Source organism: Elephas maximus, chromosome 1 (genome assembly GCF_024166365.1).
Source record: "Elephas maximus indicus isolate mEleMax1 chromosome 1, mEleMax1 primary haplotype, whole genome shotgun sequence".
In the NCBI taxonomy this organism is placed as follows: domain Eukaryota; kingdom Metazoa; phylum Chordata; class Mammalia; order Proboscidea; family Elephantidae; genus Elephas; species Elephas maximus.
In genome coordinates, this window is record NC_064819.1 from 175092534 (window position 1) to 175115573 (window position 23040).

General features: G+C 39.8%; 1 protein-coding gene across 1 annotated transcript in view; it reads left to right on the forward strand.

Annotated features, from left to right (window-relative positions):
* The window catches only part of LOC126082529 (uncharacterized), a 237572-nt gene that overhangs the window by 36515 nt on the left and 178017 nt on the right, over positions 1-23040 (forward strand). Inside the window, 6 exon segments of the mRNA XM_049895073.1 lie at positions 13874-13946; positions 14335-14445; positions 19854-19967; positions 20466-20660; positions 21730-21883; positions 22883-23040. Coding sequence (XP_049751030.1) covers positions 13874-13946; positions 14335-14445; positions 19854-19967; positions 20466-20660; positions 21730-21883; positions 22883-23040 — 805 coding nt within the window.

Below are 23040 nucleotides of genomic sequence, written 5' to 3' on the forward strand. Positions count from 1 at the left end.
GCTTTTAAAATTTTCTCTTTATCTTTGGTTTTGGCGAGTTTGATGATAATATGTCTTGGTGTTTTTCTTTTTGGATCAATCTTAAATGGGGTTCGATGAGCTTCTTGGATAGATATCCTTTCGTGTTTCATGATGTCAGGGAAGTTTTGTGTCAGGAGTTCTTCAACTATTTTCTCTGTGTTTTCTGTCCCCCCTCCCTGTTCTGGGACTCCAATCACCGGCAAGTTATCCTTCCTGATAGAGTCCCACATGATTCTTAGAGTTTCTTTATTTTTTTTAATTCTTTTATCTGATTTTTTTTCAGCTATGTTGGTGTTGATTCCCTGGTCCTCCAGATTTCCCACTCTGCATTCTAATTGCTCGAGTCTGCTCCTCTGACTTCCTATTGCATTGTCTAATTCTGTAATTTTATTGTTAATCTTTTGGATTTCTGAATGCTGTCTCTCTATGGATTCTTGCAACTTATTAATTTTTCCACTATGTTCTTGAATAATCTTTTTTAGTTTTTCAACAGTTTTATCAGTGTGTTCCTTGGCGTTTTCTGCAGTTTGCCTTATTTCGTTTGTGATGTCTTGAAGCATTCTGTAAATTAGTTTTTTATATTCTGTATCTGATAATTCCAGGACTGTATCTTCATTTGGGAAAAATTTTGATTCTTTTGTTTGGGGGGTTGGAGAAGCTGTCATGGTCTGCTTCTTTATGTGGTTTGATATGCACTGCTGTCTCTGAGCCATTACTGGGAAACTAGTGTTTCCAGAAAATCCGCTGACTGGTACGCTGGCTCCAGGCTCTGAAAACAATCGCTGCTTCCCCGTATTTGTTCGTTCTCCGTCTCTAAATCTGTGTTTGTTGTTCAGGGTTCGTAGATTGTTATGTATGTGATCGATTCACTTGTTTTTCCGAGTCTTTGTTGCAAGAGGGATCCGAGGTAGCGTCTACCTAGTCCGCCATCTTGGCCCCGCCTCCCGGACATTCATTTTTATCAACACAGAGGTCTCTCTTCTTCTTTTTCAGTAATGCTTTACTTATCCAAGGCTTCTTTCCCTTCCATATGAAGTTGGTGATTTGTTTCTCCATCGCATTAAAAAATGACATTGAAATTTGGATCGGAAGTGCATTGTATGTATAGATGGCTTTTGGTAGAATAGACATTTTTACTATGTTAAGTCTTCCTATCCATGAGCAACGTATGTTTTTCCACTTAAGTAGATCCATTTTAGTTTCTTGTAGTAGTACTTTGTAGTTTTCTTTGTATAGGTCTTTTACATCTTTGGTAAGATTTATTCCTAAGTATTTTATCTTCTTGGGGGCTACTGTGAATGGTATTGATTTGGTGATTTCCTCTTCGATGTTCTTTTTGTTGATGTAGAGGAATCCAAGTGATTTTTGTATGTTTATCTTATAACCTGAGACTCTGCCAAACTCTTCTATTAGGTTCAGTAGTTTTCTGGAGGATTCCTTAGGGTTTTCTGTGTATAAGATCATGTCATCTGCAAATAGAGATAATTTTACTTCCTCCTTGTCAATCCGCATGCCCTTTATTTCTTTGTCTAGCCTAATTGCTCTGGCTAGGACCTCTAGCACAATGTTGAATAAGAGCGGTGATAAAGGGCATCCTTGTCTGGTTCCTGTTCTCAAGGGAAATGCTTTCAGGCTCTCTCCATGTAGAGTGATGTTGGCTGTTGGCTTTGTATAGATGCCCTTTATTATGTTGAGGAATTTTCCTTCAATTCCTATTTTGCTGAGAGTTTTTATCATAAATGGGTGTTGGACTTTGTCAAATGCCTTTTCTGCATCAATTGATAAGATCATGTGGTTTTTGTCTTTTGTTTTATTTATATAGTGGATTACATTAATGTTTTTTCTAATATTAAACCAGCCTTGCATACCTGGTATAAATCCCACTTGGTCATGGTGGATTATTTTTTTGATATGTTGTTGAATTCTATTGGCTAGAATTTTGTTGAGGATTTTTGCGTCTATGGTCATGAGGGATATGGGTCTGTAATTTTCTTTTTTTGTAATGTCTTTACCTGGTTTTGGTATCAGGGAGATGGTGGCTTCATAGAATGAGTTAGGTAGTATTCCATCATTTTCTATGCTTTGAAATACTTTTAGTAGTAGTGGTCTTAACTCTTCTCTGAAAGTTTGGTAGAACTCTGCAGTAAAGCCATCCGGGCCAGGGCTTTTTTTTGTTGGGAGTTTTTCGATTACCGTTTCAATCTCTTTTTTTGTTATGGGTCTATTTAGTTGTTCTACTTCTGATTGTGTTAGTTTAGGTAGGTAGTGTTTTTCCAGGAATTCATCCATTTCTTCTAGGTTTACAAATTTGTTAGAGTACAATTTTTTGTAATAATCTGATATGATTCTTTTAATTTCAGTTGGGTCTGTTGTGATGTGGCCCATCTCGTTTCTTATTCGGGTTATTTGTTTCCTTTCCTGTATTTTTTTAGTCAGTCTAGCCAATGGTTTATCAATTTTGTTAATTTTTTCAAAGAACCAGCTTTTGGCTTTGTTAATTCTTTCAATTGTTTTTCTGTTCTCTAATTCATTTAGTTCAGCTCTAATTTTTATTATTTGTTTTCTTCTGGTGCCTGATGGATTCTTTTGTTGCTCACTTTCTATTTGTTCAAGTTGTAGGGAGAGTTCTCTGATTTTGGCTCTTTCTTCTTTTTGTATGTGTGCATTTATCGATATAAATTGGCCTCTGAGCACTGCTTTTGCTGTGTCCCAGAGGTTTTGATAGTAAGTATTTTCATTCTCATTGCATTCTATGAATTTCTTTATTCCCTCCTTAATGTCTTCTATAACCCAGTCTTTTTTCAGGAGGGTATTGTTCAGTTTCCAAGTATTTGATTTCTTTTCCCTAATTTTTCTGTTATTGATTTCCACTTTTATGGCCTTGTGGTCTGAGAAGATGCTTTGTAATATTTCGATGTTTTAGACTCTGCAAAGGTTTGTTTTATGACCTAATATGTGGTCTATTCTAGAGAATGTTCCATGTGTGCTAGAAAAAAAAGTATACTTTGCAGCAGTTGAGTGGAGAGTTCTGTATAAGTCAATGAGGTCAAGTTGGTTGATTGTAGTAATTAGGTCTTCTGTGTCTCTATTGCGCTTCTTACTGGATGTCCTGTCCTTCTCCGAAAGTGGCTTGTTGAAGTCTCCTACTATAATTGCGGAGGTGTCTATCTCACTTTTCAGTTCTGTTAACATTTGTTTTATGTATCTTGCAGCCCTGTCATTGGGTGAATAAATATTTAATATGGTTATATCTTCCTGGTCAATTGTCCCTTTTATCATTATGTAGTGTCCTTCTTTATCCTTTGTGGTGGATTTAACTTTAAAGTCTATTTTGTCAGAAATTAGTATTGCTACTCCTGCTCTTTTTTGCTTATTGTTTGCTTGATATATTTTTTTCCACGCTTTAAGTTTTAGTTTGTTTGTGTCTCTAAGTCTAAGGTGTGTCTCTTGTAGGCAGCATATAGACGGATCGTGTTTCTTTATCCAGTCTGAGACTCTCTGTCTCTTTATTGGTGCGTTTAGTCCATTTACATTCAGCGTAATTATAGATGTGTTTAGTGTTGTCATTTTGATGCCTTTTTATGTGTGTTGTTGACAATTTCATTTTTCCACTTACTTTTTTGTGCTGAGATGTTTTTCTTTGTAAATTGTGTGTTCCTCATTTTCATAGTATTTGACTTTATGTTTGCTGAGTCGTTACGTTTTTCTTGGTTTTTATTTTGAGTTATGGAGTTGTTATACCTCTTTGTGGTTGCCTTGATATTTACCCCTATTTTTCTAAGTAAAAACCTAACTTGTATTGTCCTATATCGCCTTGTATCCCTCTCCATATGGCAGTTCTATGCCACCTGTATTTAGTCTCTCTTTTTGATTTTTGTGATCTTTTACATATTGACTTCAATGATTCCCTGTTTTGAGCTTTTTTTTTTTAATTAATCTTAATTTGTTTTTGTGATTTCCCTATTTGAGTTGGTATCAGGCTGCTCTGTTCTGTGACCTTGTGTTGTGCTGGTATCTGATATTATTGGTTTTCTGACCAAACAATTTCCTTTAGTATTTCTTGTAGCTTTGGTTTGGTTTTTGCAAATTCTCTAAGCTTGTGTTTATCTATAAATATCTTAATTTCACCTTCATATTTCAGAGAGAGTTTTGCTGGATAAATGATCCTTGGCTGACAGTTTTTCTCCTTCAGTGCTCTGTATATGTCATCCCATTGCCTTCTTGCCTGCACGGTTTCTGCTGAGTAGTCTGAACTTATTCTTATTGATTCTCCCTTGTAGGAGACCTTTCTTTTATCCCTGGCTGCTTTTAAAATTTTCTCTTTATCTTTGGTTTTGGCGAGTTTGATGATAATATGTCTTGGTGTTTTTCTTTTTGGATCAATCTTAAATGGGGTTCAATGAGCATCTTGGATAGATATCCTTTCATCTTTCATGATGTCAGGGAAGTTTTCTGCCAGTAGATCTTCAACTATTCTCTCTGTGTTTTCTGTTATCCCTCCCTGTTCTGGGACTCCAATCACACGCAAGTTATCCTTCTTGATAGAGTCCCACATGATTCTTAGGGTTTCTTCATTTTTTCTAATTCTTTTATCTGAATTTTTTTCAGCTGTATTGGTGTTAATTCCCTGGTCCTCCAGATTTCCCACTCTGCATTCTAATTGCTCGAGTCTGCTCTTCTGACTTCCTATTGCATTGTCTAATTCTGTAATTTTATTGTTAATCTTTTGGATTTCTGAATGCTGTCTCTCTATGGATTCTTGCAACTTATTAATTTTTCCACTATGTTCTTGAATAATCTTTTTTAGTTCTTCAACTGCTTTATCAGTGTGTTCCTTAGCTTTTTCTGTAGCTTGCCTTATTTCATTTCTGAGGTCATCCCTGATGTCTTGAAGCATTCTGTAAATTAGTTTTTTATATTCTGTATCTAGCAATTCCAGGATTGTATCTTCGTTTGGGAAAGATTTTGATTCTTTAGTTTGGGGGGTTATAGAAGGAGTCATGATCTGCTTCTTTATGTGGTTTGATATCGACTGCTGTCTCCGAGCCATCACTAAGATATTGTAGTTATTTATTCTATATTTGCTCACTGAGTCTTATCTAGTTTTGTTTTCTTTCAATGTACATAGATGGGCTACTAGATTGCGCTGTCTTGCATCTTGTAGCCCTTGACTCACTTATGACCTATTACCAGCTGGTTTGGGCTGTTACCAGATATATATGCCTGAGTCCATTCACTATTCTTGAGTAGAATCTGATTTTGGGTCATCAAGTGTGTGATGCAGACTGTCACCTATCCACCTAGAGAAGTAGTGGTGATAGTTGTGTGCACCAGATTCTAGTAGCAGCTGGGGTTCACACTCTGGGGGGTGGCAGGATGCTGACAGGCTTCCCCCAAGTGTCAGTGAGGGAGGTGTGTCTCTATTCCTAAAGCACTTTGGTGGGTGGGCTCTGCAGCTGTACCTTAGGCCCGCAATGCAAGTACCTCTACAGATTGGTAGGTGTCACCCTCCTTAGACCCCTAAGGCAGGAGGCTAGGTGGTCTGGGGGGAGCTTCAGCCCTCAATTCCCTGTTGTGGGTCAGTGAGGGCTCTGTTGAATACACAGAGATATCAGACCTGGGAAACTTGTCTTTCCAGTAAATCAGCTAAAACAATTGCAGTCAGAACCCTATCAGAAATGCCTTTGCATTATAATAGCCACCTTGTTCCCTGTACGGATGAAAGCCTGAGACTGTGGATCGCGTATGCTTGGCTGGAGCTGGTTCTGTGTTTTTAGTCCAATTAGGGAAGGATTTTTGGTCCCTGGGTTTTTTGTGGTTGCTTCTCTCAGGCCAGAAGAATGGATTAGGAAAAGACCCCAAAAAAGAGGAAAAGAAAAACTGTGGAGCAGTTCTCCCTCTGGCTCAGGAAATTCCAATGTTAATGAAGCCACCTGGGGAGGGGAGGGGAGGGTTCAGATAAACAGGAGAGAGTAGCACCCCGGAATATAGACAAAGTTACTTATCTTGCTTGGGATGACTGTTTTATCTGAGATTCCCGAGGGGCACGTCGACTGTGTGCGCTGGCTGGGTAGAGATTGCCCCTGAGGGTCAGGCCCGCGTCCCATGCTTGCGCTGTCTCAGAAGCCACGGTCAGTTCCTCCACTCCCAGTCCAAAGCCCAGTGTCAAGGTTCCCCAGCTGGGATGCTACACTCCCGGCTCCAAAAATAGTTGCTGCCTCCCGGTGACTTCTCCTCCCATCAGCCACGTTGCTGCGCTGCCTGTGTGCACTGGCTGGGATTCCCCCGAGGTCAGTTCAGTGGGCTGGGGCTGCGCCCCGTGTTTGCACTGTCACAGGATGCCGTGTTCAGCTCCCCTGCACCCAGTCCAAAGCCCTGTGCCAAGGCTCCCCGGCTGGGGCACCGCACTCCCGGCTCTAAAACCAGTCGCTGCCTGCCGGTGACTTTTTCTCCCACCAGCCGCGTCACCCCGCTGCCCGCGCTGACCGGCTGGGCCCCCTCCCGAGGTCAGTTCAGGGGGAAGGGCTGTGCCCTGTGTTTGCACCGTCATAGGATGCCGTGCTCAGCTCCCCTGCACCCAGTCCAAAGCCTGGCACCAAGGTTTTCTGACTGGGACGCTGGGTCCAGGCTCCGAAAACAGTCGCTGCTTCCCCGTGGTTGTTCTTTCTCAGTCTGTCACTCAGGTCAACTCTTTAAATCTGTGTTTGTTGGTCAGGGTTCGTAGATTGTCATGTATGTGATCGATTCACTTGTTTTTCCGAGTCTTTGTTGCAAGAGGGATCCGAGGCAGCGTCTACCTAGTCAGCCATCTTGGCACTGCCCTCCCCACTTCTTTTTATATGAACTGTTGACATTACGTCAAGCTAAGAAATGGTATACGACAGCAATTTCAAGTATCCCTTTCCAACCTGACTGCTGCCCTTAAGGTTTTCCTATATTCTAGAGTTGCCAAGGCAGAAAGAGACAATGTCCTCCCAAAGAAAATGGAAAAGTGCTCTTAAGTGTTCACAAATGCCATTGTCTTGAAGTTCCAGAAGCTATTATGCAAGTTATACTCACTGAAAAGAGATCTTATTTTACCCAGTAATATTTTCATTGAATTTCACCTTGAATTTTGATGAGAAATTTAAAAATTGAAATAATACTGGGTATTTGGTAATAAATTCTGGCTAAAAGATGCTTTTAGGAGGCCTTCTACAGGCAAATGCTGCCAACTATTGTAATCCAGTTCTTTCAGGGAAATAGCCCTTTCAGATCAGTCCCTAAGGAGCAATATGAAGGCCCTGTTAGGTTGAGTAGTTGAGCAAACACAATGTGGATGATGAGGGGTGAGGAGGGACGATCAGGAGAAGAAGCAGTAAGTAGGTGCATTAGTGCTTCATTCTGAAGATGGTTCTAAAAAGAACCAGTATTTAGTTTGTTTTGTAAGAAGCAGTAAGTAGGATACCTTAGTACCTCATTCCAAATATGATTCTGAAGAACTAGTATTTGTTGTGTTTTATGAGTTGGCATTGAAAGACTTTGGGTATATAAAGCAAATCATGGATTGTGTAATGAAATAAAAGATGAGGGAACCACACAAGTCACATACTTTCTCTAAACTTTGGTTTCCTTATTTGAAAACCAAGGTTAAAAATATGTGCCTTGCCTACCTCATAAGGCTGTGAGGGCAAAATGAGATAATGCATGTTAAAGTATTTTGAAAACCAGAAAGCACCATGCAAAGAAGAGTTGTTGATATTATTGCAACTTAAATGGCAGAGCCTCAGGCAAGTGACACCCCACTACATCTTGTGATAAGAAAGGCTTCCTGAAGTCCGTTTTGGAACAGCGTGATGGAAAATCTCTGGGTACCCACACTTATCTACTTCTTCAATCCACCACACGCTGCACCTGAAAGAGTCTAAATTTAACACAATAAATACAGATTGAGCACCTTCTGTTTGCCAGGCACTGTGCTAGGTTTTGGAGTCCAAAAGAAAATGGAAAATGGCCAGTGCTGATAATCACTTCAACATTCTCATTCGCCACTAGACTAAAAAATCAATTGAGAACTGGAGGATACTGCTGTAGTCATCTTTCATTTTTCGCATTCTTTCCTTCATTTTACTGCCATGAGCCCAAGACTTTACAATGCTTAAACGTTTCATAAGTGCTTGCTGAATGAATAAATGAACGAATGTATGTTGAATGAACAATGCTTGCTGAACGAATGAATGACTGTTTCTGTGGGTTGATGCACTTATGTTGACCAGCCTATTTTAGGTCATTCACAGACGCTGTGAGGAAAGACATGATCCAAGTGAGAGATAGTTGAAGCAGCTAAGCCTGTGACCCTGCCCAATCTCCCAGCGTGCCAAAGAATTAGGAGACCGGGGAGAGGTGGCGAGGGGATGGATGGGTTTCTTCTGTTTCTCTGACTGCCTGTTTAATAGCTGTTTCCCTTTCTGGTTACTGCTTCTCCACCTCCATGAGGATGCAGTTAGGACCCAGGTACCCAATAATCACAGAAATTATACCCTACATTTATTAATGCTCTTACTCTCAAGGCCCTTTTAGAGCTTGCCCGTTTTCTTCATCCAAGCAAATATGTCTAGAGATAATCCATTGCCCACTGCCATGGAGTCGATTCTGACTCACAGTGGCTCTATAGGACAGAGTAGAACTGTCTCATAGGGTTCCAAGGCTGTAATCTTTACAGAAGCAGACTGCCGCATCTTTCTCCCACAGAGTGGCTGGTGGGTTAGAACTGCTAACCTTTCGGTTAGCAGCCCTGTGCCACCAAAGCTCCTGTCGGGAGACAAGGAAGGCATGACCACCACCATCAGATGGGGGAACTTGACACAAAGTGGTTAAGTAAGTTGCCTGATTTCACATGGCTCAAGCTCATTCTGACGCTTATACACACTAACAGTGTATTTTCATCTTCTTTTAAAACTTATCTATAGAGACTGAGAGGGTCGTATTAACACTATTTTTTTATTTTATTTGATTGTATTTTACGTGAAAGTTTATAGCGCAAATTAGTTTTCCATTCAAAAATTTATACATAAATTGTTTTGTGACATTGTTTACAATCCCCGCAATGTGTCAGCACTCTCCCTCTTTCCCTTTATACCTCCAATTTCCTATGTCCATTCATCCAGTTTTCCTGTTCCTTGTTTTTTGGGTCGCCTTCAAGTCTTTGTTTTTGAGCAGGAGTTGCCTGTTTGGTCCCATATACTTGACTGAACTAAGAAGCACGTTCCTCATATGTGTTACTGTTTGTCTTATAGGCCTGCCTAATCTTTGGTTGAAATGTAGACTTTGGGAGTGGTTTCAATTCTGAGTTAACAGGATGTCTCAGGTGCATTGTCTCAGGGTTCCTCCAATCTCTGTCAGACCAGTAAGCCTGGTCTTTTTTTGTGAATTTGAATTTGGTTCTACATTTTTCTCCCACTTGGTCTGGGACCCTCTATTGTGATTCCTGTCAAGGCAGTCCTTGGCGGTAGGTAGCTGGGCACCATCTAGTCCTGGGCTCAGGCTGGTGGAGGCTGTGGTTTATGTTGTCCATTAGTCCTTTGGACTAATATTTTCCTTGTGTCTTTGGTTTTTTTCATTCTCCTTTGCTCTGAATGTGATGGGACCAATAGAGGTATCTCATATGGCCACTCCCAAGTTTTTAAGACCCCAGACACTACTCCCTAAAGTAGGATGTGGGACATTTTCTTTATGAACTACGTAATGCCAGTTGACCTAGATGTCCCCCAAGACCAAGGTCCTCAGCCCTCAGCCCCAGTAACTTGGTCCCTCAAGGTATTTGGATGGTCAAGGAAGTTTCTATGACTTTGCCTTGGTCAAGATGTGCTACCTTCCCCTATATTGTATGTTGTCTTTCCCTTCACCAAAGTTAACTTGTCTACTTTTTAGTGACTTCCCTTCCCCATCCTTCTTCTCCTTCGTAACCATCAGGAATTGTTTTCTTCTGTGTGTAAATCTTTTCTCGGATTTTTATAATTCTGGTCTCATACAATATTTGTCCTTTTGTGATTGACTTATTTCACTCAGCATAATGCCCTCCAGATTCATCCATGTTGTGGATTCATCATTTGTTCTTCATCACTGCGTAGTGTTCCATTGTGTGTATGTACCATGATTTGTTTATCTACTCATCTGTTGGTGGGCACTCAGGTTGTTTCCATCTTTTTGCTCTTGTGAAAAATGCTGCAATGAACATGGTTGTGCATATGTCTATTCGGTGACGGTTCTTATTTCTCTAGGATATATTCCTAGGAGTGGGGTTGCTGGGTCATGTGTGTTTCTATTTCTAGTCTTTTAAGTAGGCATTATATCGTTTTCCATAATGGTTGTACCATTTTACATTCCCACCAGCAATGCATAAAATTCCTAATCTCCCTGCCACCTCTCCAACATTTGTTATTTTCTGTTTTTCTTTTCTTTTTTTTTTTTTTTGATTAGTGCCAGTCATGTTGGGGTGAGATGGTATTTCATTGTAGTTTTGATTTGCATTTCTCTAATGGCTAATGATTGTGAGCATTTCCTCATGTGTCTGTTAGCCACCTGAGTATCTTCTTTGGTGAAGTGTCTCTTCATATCCTTTGTCCATTTTTGAATTGGATTGTTTGTCTTTTTGTTGTTGAAGTGTTGAAGTGTTCTATGGATTTTATAGATTAGACCCTTGGCAGACATGTCATAACCAAAAATTTTTTCCCAGTCTGTAGGTTCTCTTTTTACTATTTTGGTAAAATCTGTTGATGAGCATAAGTGTTTAATTTTTAGGAGCTGTAAGTTATCTAGTTTATTTTCTGGTGTTTGTACATTGTTAGTTATGGTTTATATCGTATTTATGCCACGTATTAGAGCCCCTAGCATTGTCACTGTTTTTTCTTCCATGATCTTTATCGTTGCAGGTTTTATATTTAGGCCTTCGATTCATTTTTAGTTAGTTTTTGTATATGGTGTGAGGTATGAGTCCTGTTTCATTTTTTTACAGATGGACATCCAGTTTTGCCAGCACAATTTATTAAAAAATACTGCTTTTTCCCCATTTAATGGACTTTGGGCCTTTGTCAAAGATCGACTGAGGATAGGCTGACTTGACAACAATGTTTTTTTTTTAATGCAAAACCAACAGCCAACATCATTCTCAATGGAGAGAGGCTGAAAGCATTCTCCTTGAGAATGGAAACAAGACAAGAGTGTCCTGTATCACCACTCCTATTTAACATTGTGCTGGCAGTCCTAGCTAGAGCAATAAGCCCAGAAAAAGAAATAAAGGGCATCCAAATTGGATAGGAAGAAGCAAAACCATCCCTATTCGCAGATGATATGATCCTATACATAAAGAACCCCAAAGATTCCATAAGAAGATGGATTTATGTCTGGGTTCTGGGTTCTGTTCAATTGATCTATGTACCTGTCATTGTACCAGGCTGTTTTGACTACTGTGGCTGTATAGGAAATTCTGAGATCAGGTAGTATGAGGCCTCCTACTTTGTTCTTTTTCTTCAATAATGCTTTGCTTATCTGGGGCCTCTTTTCTTTCCATATAAAGTTGGTGATTAGTTTTCCATCTCATTAAAGAATGCTGTTGGTATTTGGATTGAGATTGAGCTATATCTTCTGTAGATCACTTTGGGTAGGATTGACATTTTTGCAATGTTGAGTCTTCTTAACCGTGAGCATGGTTTGTTTTTCCATTTATGTAGATCTCTTTTGGGTTCTTGCAACAGTGTTTTGCAGTTTTCTTTGTATAGGTCTTTTACATCCCTGGTTAGATTTATTCCTAAGTATTCCATCTTTTTAAAAAAGGGGCTATTATAAATGGTATTATTTTCCTGATTTCCGTTTCAAAGTTCTCTTTGTAGGTGTATGGGGATCCAACTGATTTTTGTATGTTGATCTTGTATTCTGCTATGCTGCTGAATCTATTAGTTCCAGTAGTTTTCTTGTGGAATCTTTGGGGTTCTCTATGTATAGGAACATATCATCTGCGAATAGGGATAGTTTTGCTTCTTCCTATCCAATTTGGATGCCCTTTATTTCTTTTTCTTGGCTTATTGCTCTAGCTAGGACTGCCAGCACAATGTTAAATAGGAGTGGTGATAAAGGACACTCTTGTCTTGTTTCCATTCTCAAGGAGAATGCTTTCAGCCTCTCTCTATTGAGAATGATGTTGGCTGTTGGTTTTGTATTAAAAAAAAAAAAATTGTTGTCAAGTCAATTCTTACTCATGGTGACCCTACAGAACAGAGTAGAACTGCCCCATAGGGTTTCCAAGGAGTGGCTGTTGGATTCGAACTGCTGACCTTTTGATTAGCAGTTGAGCTCTTAACCATTGTGCCACCAGGGCCCCTGATTTCTGGTTTTGTATGCCCTTTATTATGTTGAAGAATTTCCCTTCTATTCCTATTTTATTGAGAGTTTTTATCAGGGATGGGTGTTGAACTTAATCAGATGCCTTTTCTGCAGAAATTGAGATGATCATGTCTTTCTTTTCTTTTGTTCTATTTATGTGGTGGATTACGCTGATTGATTTTCTAATGCTGAACCATCCTTGCATACCTTGTATGAGTCCCACTTGGTCATGGTATATTATTTTTTTGATATGATGCTGAATTCTACTGGCTAGCATTTTGTTGAGAATTTTTGCACCTATATCCGTGAGCGATATTGGTCTTTGATATCAGGGTTATGCTGGCTTCATAGAATGAACTCAGGAGTACTCCTTCCTTTTCTGTGCTCTGACATAGTTTGAGTAGTACTGGTGTGATCCCTTCTCTGAATGTTTGGTACAATTCTCCAGTGAAGCTGTCTGGGCCTGGGATTTTGTTGTTGTTGAGAGTTTTTTTTAAATTACCTCTTCAATCTCTTCTCTTGTTATGGGTCTGTTCATATTAACACTCTTAACTGAAATTTCAGCAGCTACAATCCCCTTCAAAATCTTCAGGTGGTCTTTCACATGTATTACAGAACCACCTGGGATGCCCTCCTCACCAGTGTCTGCAAAATCTCATCTTGAGAAAGTGATGTCTGCACCAGGATTGCTGTCCCCTGATGTTCCCAAAGGTGCCAAGCCTTGGGGAATATTTTATACCAGATAGGGAGAGCGCCCTTCTTCCTGACCCTGGGTCCCACCCTTTACCACTGAGGCCCCACAGCAATGCTGCTTGTGCCTCCTTGTCTCATAGCCCATTGTGAACACAACTCCCTCTCTACTGGGCTTGGAAAGGAGTCCGTGAAGCTGCTTACGCAGTCACTTCGGCCATAAATGTGTTTCCTAGGGTATAAAGCATTGATTTTCTTGAAGCAGAAAGTTTGGTTAAAATAATTGCCGAAGTGTTTCATATTTGATTTTTAAGGGCCATTTTCACCCCAGGTAACTCAGCAAGAACACAAATGTAAAAACATTTTGTTTAAATTATAAGGTACTGGTTTTATGTGTCATCGAAGTTGAGATAGAGGCCTGATAAGCACAGTACTTACTAGAGATGAGTTACTGAAGGAAATGCAGGTGGAGGAAATAAAAAATTCTCAGCTGTGTTAGCATGTGCCCCTCTCTGCACTCTTGAGTTGGAATAGTGAGGTAAATTGGGGGTGAAAGGAAAGTTATGTGTGGGGAGAAGGGAGAAAAATTGGCCAAGGGGACGGTTTAGCAAGTGTTAAGGTGTCCGCAAGAGAGATTTTGACCAAGACAGAAGCACGTGGTCTTTACATGCCCCCAACAATCCATTATGCTATGATAATACTTAATCAGAAATGAGCAGTTATTTAGAATTGCATATAAATCATGATGGGTCAGGACGTACCTATGATTTGGGTCTAGATCTTCCTTTGCATAAATCTTTTACAGCTCTGTTCGGATACCGAAGGACATTTCCTACTTTAGAAGAGAAAGAGAACTAGCACTAAAGAAAATCCTACAGGTAAGTAGGAGAATGGGCTATGAATATTTCAATACAACAAAAAATTAGATTTTGATAAATTGTTGAAAACTTTTAGCAGGAAAAGGTTATTTCTGCAAACAAAAGGCTGAAGCAATTGACTGGTTACAATGCCAAAACAGCCCAAATAGCTCACTGCTGAATCAGAGCAGGACACTGTTTCCTTGGAGGGATTTGATTTTGTGATATTTGAAATTTTGCAGTTCCTTGATTTGGGCTGTTAAGATTAGTCATTTGGAAACTAATTTAGATTTAATCGCATAGTAGGTTGTGTAAAAACTACCAGAAACTGTATGTCATTTTAGGTCATAAGAATTGATAATTTTATTTTATTTCTTTCTGTTTATCTGCTGTGTTGCCTGGGGTTCAGGTGGCTGAGTCAAAGCCCATTGTTGTTCAGGCAGATGTCATGCAGAGGGAGCTAGAGAGCTGCCTAAGAAGGGAATACACACCTGAAAATTTGCCTTTGCTTCTGTTGCAGGTAGGAATCATTTTGCAATTTGAAAAACTGATCTGGAATTTAGTAGAAATGTATGACCAAAGCTGGCTTTTGGGGGACCTTACAGTCAGGGCAGGATTTTCCTCCATACGTGTAGTTTGCACATATGAGAACTTGGTTAGTGTAAATGCTGTTCTTTTGTGAGATAACTATGCCATCGTAGTTAAGTTCGGTTTAGTAAAAGTCACTAAATAACTGACCGAGTTTCTACTAAATACTCCCCTGGGCTAGTGTTATGGAACAATATAACACTGACTAAGACAGTCCCAGTCCTGAAAAATCTAGGTTTAGCAAACCTAGGAAAGGTATTTCTGAAAATTCCTCTTAATAACTGAAAACATGGAAAAGGGTTATCCATAAAGATGACTATTACAGCATTACACTTGTTAAAATGAAAATCGTACTAAGCCAATAGTAGAGATTGAAGTTTATTTAATATACAGTTTGCAAATTGGGCAACATTTCCAACTAGAGAGTCAAAATGTTCCAAAGAAGAAAATTCTTTTACAGGCTCTTATACCCCAGCTTAATGGAGCCCTAGTGGAGCAGTGATTAAAGTGTGCAGCTGCTAACCAAAAGGCTGGCGGTTCAAATCCACCAGCCACTCCACGGGAGAAAGGTGTGGCAGTCTGCTTCTGTAAAGATTTACAGCCTTGGAAAAAACGTTATGGGGCAGTTCTGCCTTGTCCTATAGGGTTGCTATGAGTCAGAATTGACTCCACGGCAATAGATTTTGTAACTCCAGCTTATCACTGGTAATTATACATTGCCGTGGAAACAGGGCCAGAATAACATGTAGACATGCAAGTTTCTCTTGAAGAACAATTCAGGTAATTACTAATTTACCCTAAAACAGAGCTCTAGTTTGACCTTTGGAGTTTCTATTGTCGAAACTAAATCAAAACCAAACCCACTGCCATCAAGCCAATTCCAAATCATAGCAACACTATAGGACAGAGTAGAACTGCCCCGTAGGATTTCCAAGGAGTGGCTGGTGGATTCCAACTGCTGACTTTTTATTTGCAGCCGTAGCTCTTAACCACTGCACCACCAGGGCTCCATTGTCAAAACTGCAATTCTATGAAAGAGTACAATGCCCAAGGCAAATATTTTTCATCAATTAAGCCAAAGCATTGTTCAACCTTAAGAGAACCCCTAGGAAACCAGTCTTCTCAAGGCTCAAGGTTCAGAGATTACCTCAACGCAGTAGTTTGGGTGGGTCACCTCAACGTCCCTGGAATCTAGAACTCTGGATTCTATGAGAATTAAAAACTCTCTTTTTCAGTTTCCCCCTTTTGATCAGGACTCTGCTATAGACTCTTTGTTCAAAAACATTCAGTAATGGTAGCCAGGCATCATCTGATTTTCTTCTGGTCTCATGACAAAAGAGACAGTTGTTAATGGAGGTAATCAGACATGGAATCTAGTTCCTCCTCTGCCTGGCTTTCCTTTTTCTCTGCTGCTGCAGACAGGTAGAGACCAGTTGTTGCACCTTGGATGGCTGCTTGCAAGCTTTTAAGACCCCAGACACTACGTAATGAACTAGGAAGTAGAACAGAGACACTAAGAACAATATTGGGCCAATTGACTGAAGCGGCCCAAAAAAACTATGACCCTAGACTTTGGAATCCAGAAAACAAATCACATGAGGTGTTTGGTCATACATAACCAACATCAATAACTGCTTTTCATGTGCCTCAGCAGCAACTGCATTCTGGAAAACCTCAGATTGCATATTATTAATATAGACACAGCAACATTTTTACTAAGGCACAGACTCTTCCCTGGGACACTAACACAAAATCTAATGCTACTCTATTTTGTAAAAGTCTGTCTTAGTCATCTTGTGCTGCTATAACAGAAATATCACAAGTGGATGGCTTTAACCAAGAGAAATTTATTCTCTCACAGTCTAGTAGGCTAGAAGTCTAACTTCAGGGTGTCAGTTCCAGGCAAAGGCTTTCTCTGTCAGCTCTGGAAGAAGGCCCTTGTCATCAGTCTTCCCTCAGACTAGGAGCTTCTCTGTGCAGGAACCCTGGGTCCAAAGGATGCGCTGTGCTCCTGGCACTGCTTTCGTGGTGGTATGAGGTCCCCAACACTCTGCTTGTTTCCCTTTCCTTTTCTCTCTTATATGATAAAAGGTGGTGTAGGCCACACCCCAGGGAAACTCCCTTTACATTGGATCAGGGATGTGACCTGAGCAAGAGTGTTACATTCCACCTTAATCCTCTCTAACCACAGGCAGAGATTATGACTTACAACACATATGAAAATCACAAAATGGAGGACAACAACACAATACTGGGAGCCGCAGCCTAACCAAACTAATACATATTTTGGGGAGACACAATTCAGTCCATGACAAAGTCACAGCTCAAATTTCAGATATTTCTCTAGTTATGGTCTTTAGAGCTTTTCTAAGTTTATTGATGGAATAAATCTAAATATCTAAAACCATTTGAAGTCTGATTATTTTCCTTTTAATGCAAGAAACGGCTATTTCAGTAACTAATAGTACTATGCCAACTATGAAGCGTCCTATGGTAATGGTTTTTCTCATATCCTAATTCTCCTTTTAATCCTTTTGAAGTTTCTTTTCTGGTTTTAATGTTTACTTTCCTTTCCTATTTCTTATTTTCCTCTTTAGTCAATTATGTATAGACACATAGGAATAGCATAACAAGAACCAGCCCAACCTGGAAGCAGAAAACAAAATCACTCATCAGATAGTTTAGGAGAAAGGAGGAAAGAGGTTTCTTATATCCAGAAAACAGAACATAAAAAAAAAAAAATCAGCAATATTTCCCACATAAAACCAGTAAAAAATCCTTTAATCCACTCAGTCCTGTGACTTACAACACATATTAATTTCTGTTTCACTCAATCCTGGATCAGCAGTCTCATGAAACTCATCAACTTCTCCACAAGAGTTCTGGAAATCTTCGTTCAGTCCAGTAATACCCACATTTAAAATATCTATCACAGCCTTCTCAGTGAATCTCTGATACAGTCTCTTTTGTTGAAATATTCTGGTCAAGTGCGTTTAGGGAATCAGCAAAGTAAAAACTACGTGCAGATGACAAAACTTAAAAATGGCCACTGTTAACTTATGATTAATAGTAAAACACTTGATGAGAATTTATTACAGAAGTAATGCAGAGTAAAATAAAGTCACTTCAAAAAAACTTCAGATGAAATATCTCTAAACATAATGATTAACTCTATTTTCAAAGAAATTTATATATAACGTGTAATGATCCTGAGACATAATAGCATATAGTTAGGATATACCAAGATTATCAAGTCTCTAAACATATGAATATTAATAAAACTTCATAGGTAAGAGGTGTAAAGCTCCAGTTAAAACCACTGGCTTCAGCGACGCTAGATTCAAATTTAAAAAATAAACAAATAAAGCTGCAACAAAGTAAGCAATTTAAAAATCTTGTTGTCTAATATCAGGCAAAACATCACGGTAAAGATACTGACACTCATAAAAATTTTTAACCCAAAGAAAATTACTCACATCTCTTGATTTAACAACACATTTCATACAACTCAGGATGCATTGTTGAGAAGAGTCCCTTGACTCTTTCTTTACTATTCTTTTGGTGATCAGTTTAACCTTGTCTTCTTAGCAAAACATTTTCTTTAAGGATCTTGTAGATAAACCCATCAAATCTTAGCTAGCTTTGTTGTTGTGAGGTGCCGTCCGGACAGTTCTGACTCATAGTGATCCCACGTACGACAGAATGACACACTGCCTGGCCGTGCTCCATCCTCGCGATCATTGCTATTTTTGAGCCCATTATTGCAGCCTCTATGTCAATCCATCTCATTGAGGGTCTTTCTCTTTTTCACTGACCCTCTACTTTACCAAGTATGATGTCCTCTCCAGGGACTGGTCCCTCCTGATAACGTTCAAATTAAGTGAGACGAAGCCTCGACATGTCGCTTCTAAGGAGCACTCTGGCTGTACTTCTTTCAAGACAGATGGCCTAGTAATTTTTTATTGGGTGCTGAGCATTGTAAATTTTACATTCTTGAGCACTGGATTTTCTTGTATTCCTTTAAAGAATGTTGGACTTTATTCTGATAGGCAGTTAACTTGCAGATCAGCTTGTTCTTTCAAGGCTTGCTTTCAAGCTTTGTTATAGTGAGTTTAGAGTAACCTCTACTCCAGAGATAGTTTATCCTTTTTACTGAAGTGTGACCCCTCAGATGCCTCCACTGAATGAATGCCCCAGGTGTTCAGTGAGGACTCTTTATTCAGGCTGGTTGGAACTTGAATATCTCCCAGCTTTGTTCAGCTCACAATTCCCCAGCTGGTTGTTCTTTGCGCAGCTTCATGGGGTTTCCCTCTGTGCATGCACAACTTAGTATACAGCAACAGATTCAATGAGACCTCTATACAAATTCCCAGAGCTCTTTCTCTGCATGGCTCCTTCCTCCTCAAGTACTCTGATCTGCGTGTGCCAGGGAGCTCAGCCTTCTCAAATTTCAATTTCTCTCTCTTCAACTCAGAGAGACAATCATGCTCTACTTGGATCTCCTATCCTGCTCCCAGTTCAGAAACTGCCTTCAAGCAGAAAACAGGCATCTGGCTCACTTCGTTTGTTTCCCTTCTTTCAGGGATCACAGTCCTGCATTGCCTATTGTCAGAAAACAGTTGCCATATATATTTTGTCCAATTTTCTAGTTGTTTATGATTGAAGGTTAAGCCTAGTATTAGTTATTTCATCATAAAACCAAAACCAAACCCGTTGCCATCAAGTCAATTCCGACTCATAGCCACCCTAGAGGACAGAGCAGAACTACCCCATAGAGTTTCCAAGGAGCAGCTGGTGGATTTCAATTACTGACATTTGGTTAGCAGCCAAGCTCTTAACCACTGTACCACCAGGGCCAGTATTATTTTTATTATCAGGAAGAAGACATTTAAAAAGAGTTGGCTTATCAATTATTTTTTAAGTATTTAGTAAAATTTCTGGTCTAAGATTAAGAGCTTTAATCTTACCTGTAAGGTGCTCAGCATCTTCGATTTATAACTTTATTTTTTAAGACAAATTTTTACACTCAGCTTTTGACAGTTTGACAGACTTTTATGTCAATCTGCTAAAATTGTTTGGTAACTGATACATGAACCTACAGTCTGTTGACTGGGCAACAGATCATAAAGATTTAGAAATGCCACCTTGCTTTATTTAAATTTAATGGTATCTTGATCCAGGTGTTTTAATTTTATGGTGTCATGTAAAAAATCCATCTTCCCAAAACAACCAGAAACTGATTTACCTATTGTTAGTGTTTTTAAGATTTTAATTCAGTCTTCTTATGATAATTGTATTCTGCTAAGCAGTTTTTTTTTTTTTTTTTTGCTGCTGTTTAAGTATTACACAGAGCGAATTACCCAGCTGGCCCAAAGTAAATATTTACACATGCTTAGGTGGAAGAGGTTTTGCCAGCACAGTAAGATCATGGAGCAACTTTACCCTCTTTACCAGGTAGGAAGCCCATGAACAAATGTACCTGTCGGCTGTTTTTCATAAGGAAACAAAATAGTCAATCAGCTTGCCAATTTTTTAAGTCAAGGCTAAAGATGGGAAAGGAACTAATGGGTGGACCTATTTGCCTGTCCTGCCCATGGCAGTTGATAATGGTACCTGTTTTTTCACATGAGATTTGAAGGAGGTTTCCTGTGATAGGAAATGCATTTTTCTCCATAGACCTGGCTGCCTCTGCCATAGGTATAAAGCTCAGAAGCTGACTTCAGTTACCAAACATCCTTACATGCCAACACTTTGCACGAGTCCCTCATTTCCACATCCTAAGAACATGACCGCTGGGTTTGTCAATCAAATTCAGAATATGGAAGAACTTTGGAATTCCAAGAACCCTCTTATTTGGCCCCAAAATAGCATTACCCTATGTCTGGATGCAATGATACAGGAGAATAAGGCTTGCAAATGACCAAGTTCTGTCTTTGTCTCTCTCCTAAACAGAAACAAGTTGGCTACATTCTGCAGGAGTACAATGACGCAGTTCAGAGAGCTCAAAGATTATCTGTTGCCCGAGAAAACTTCCTTATGGGAAAGAGCAATCCTCCTAGTTTAGTGACACAGGAAGACCTGACTATTTACACAAGGTGGTTAGTGTGTCACCTATACTCTCTCAAGACTATTCACCATTACTTGCAGGTAAGAACAGCACGTGAAACATTGTTATGTGATGACATGTTGCCCTGCCAGGAATGGTCAGCCCATTGTTTTCTCATACCTGTCATCTAGTTTTGGATTGTCAACATTGCGGTACTCCATCTGCCCTACAAATTATAGGACCAATGATGAGTCACTGGCCTTTTCTTTGAAACCTTTTAAGATGAATGCTATCTTGGTCTAAAAAAAATCATTTCATTAATTTAGTTTCCTAATATATTCACTATATATGTTCATGTTTTTATCATCTTGTTCAGGATTTATGCTCTCCAATTTAGAATCATCTTTTTATTCAGTAATATTTAATGAGGCTCTTAAATGTGCCAGGTACTTGCCTTGGGCTATGCAACAAACACATGACCTTTGCTGAAAAGGAGCTGGGTCCCAGGCTGGTAGGAAGATGGGCAAGTAAATATTCGACTGACATACACGGTGATAAGAAAAAGTAGAAAAAGTATAAGTACAGGGTAAATGAGTGGCCCTGAGGTATCAAGGAAAGGAGTAATACGATCCCATTTTCGTTTTAGAAGGATTCTTGTTTTTCCACCTAAATTCTTTCCTACACCTCTAAGCTTATCTCAGTGACACCACCATTCACAGAGTTACCCAAACCAGAAAGCTGGCCATCATCCTTGACTTCATCTTTTCGCCAGTTCCAGCCAGTCACTGTTAAGTCTACCTCTGATATGTCTCCCAGTCATATGTTATTATAATGATCTTCTCATAAGCCTGGGTGCCCTACTAAACTATGAACTCGTTGAGATTGGTCCATGTCTCCTGCATCTTTATATCCTAGCACCTCACACAGTACCTTGTCCATTATGGGTGCCTGATCAATGTAGACTAGGTGAAAATCAAGGTCACTCAGAGCTGGTGACAGTGCCAGGTCTCTGAGCTCCAGATTTAGCCCCTCATGGTTGGGCAGGTTACTGAGGCCCACTTCTACCTCCTTCCTTTTCAATCAAAGCAAAGTGTTGCTGCTGAACCTCAGTCTAGAAGATTCTGTGTTAACTGAGTTGACATGCAGCCTCTTGGCTGTACTCTTCTGTAGGACCTCCAGTATTTGTCCATCGCCAAATCACTGAGTGTAACTGGTAACGAACTCCCTGAAGTTGCTCAGGAAAATGAGAAGGTCTGTGTCAGTGACATCGGCCCTGACATCCAAGGTTCTACTTCTCCAGGTCCAATGGATACCAGAATTTCAGGTAAGAAATTAGTCTTTGTTTACAAGGATAGTGTGGAGAAAAGAAGATTGTGATTTTGTCACATGATCTTGATTGCAATTTTTCTATACACTGAGAAGTTATATCTTCTTAATGAATAAATAATAATTTGGTATTTTCTAATGGGAAACATAATTGATACTTCCCTTAAACATTTTAATCTCCACCTTTATAACTGGCAATTTCGGAGCAAGGAAAAAGCAATGGACCTGTCTCTGCCTTGGCCTCACTGTGGGCCTGCGTGCCTAGATCATTTCCTCTCCTTGGACCTCAATTTACTCATCTCCAAAATAAATCTCTCAGATCAAGTGACCTCTAAGTCCCTTCCAGTTTTCATATTAAATGGTTTTGGAAGAATTTCCTTATCTGAATCAATTTACTACAGTCTTCCTGCCCTTACCTGTGTTATAAATGACTAAGAAACCTGCTCAAGTTTCTACTCTGAATAACATACTTGCTTGGGGTTATGCACAGGGTGTCACAGGAACACCTGGGGAATAGGCGGTCAAGACAGTCATGAGCATCAGAGAAGGTTTCTGGCAGAAGAATCCACCTGAGTCCTTACAGATAAATAGGAGTTAGCTAGAAGAAGGAAGGAGAAAGTTCTCACCTTCATCTAATTTATTGGTTAATATATAAGGCATATTTTTCATTAACCACAAAGGATTATAGGCAGTTATAGTGTAAGTCATTCCTCAAAGCCATTCCTCAAAGGTTGTGTTGGGTTTCTCCTGCAGGCTGGGAGAAGGTGAAGGGTCTTTGCTACCTCCCACAGAATGCCAGCACCAAGCATTTGTCATATATGCCTGGCCAAGTGCAGCACAGACTATAAATTGTGGCAGAGACAGCAAGGCAAGGAGCAGAATGGCCCTCCCATCAGCAGAGTCGGTCCTGCCTTCACTTATTTCCAAGGACCTCTTGGTTTTCTCTCCCTGACTGCTGTTCATTGGTCTTAATGCATTTGGTTTTGGGTTTTTTCAGGCCCAATGAGAACAGAAACTGCTTTCATCCTGCCCCAACACATGACGGAAGCAGGAGAACTAAAACCTCAACTGAAGCTCCTGCTCTCCCATTTCAATATCCCATACGACGTGGAGGAGCTAAGGAACTCTGCTAAGGAGATGGAACTTTTTTCCTTG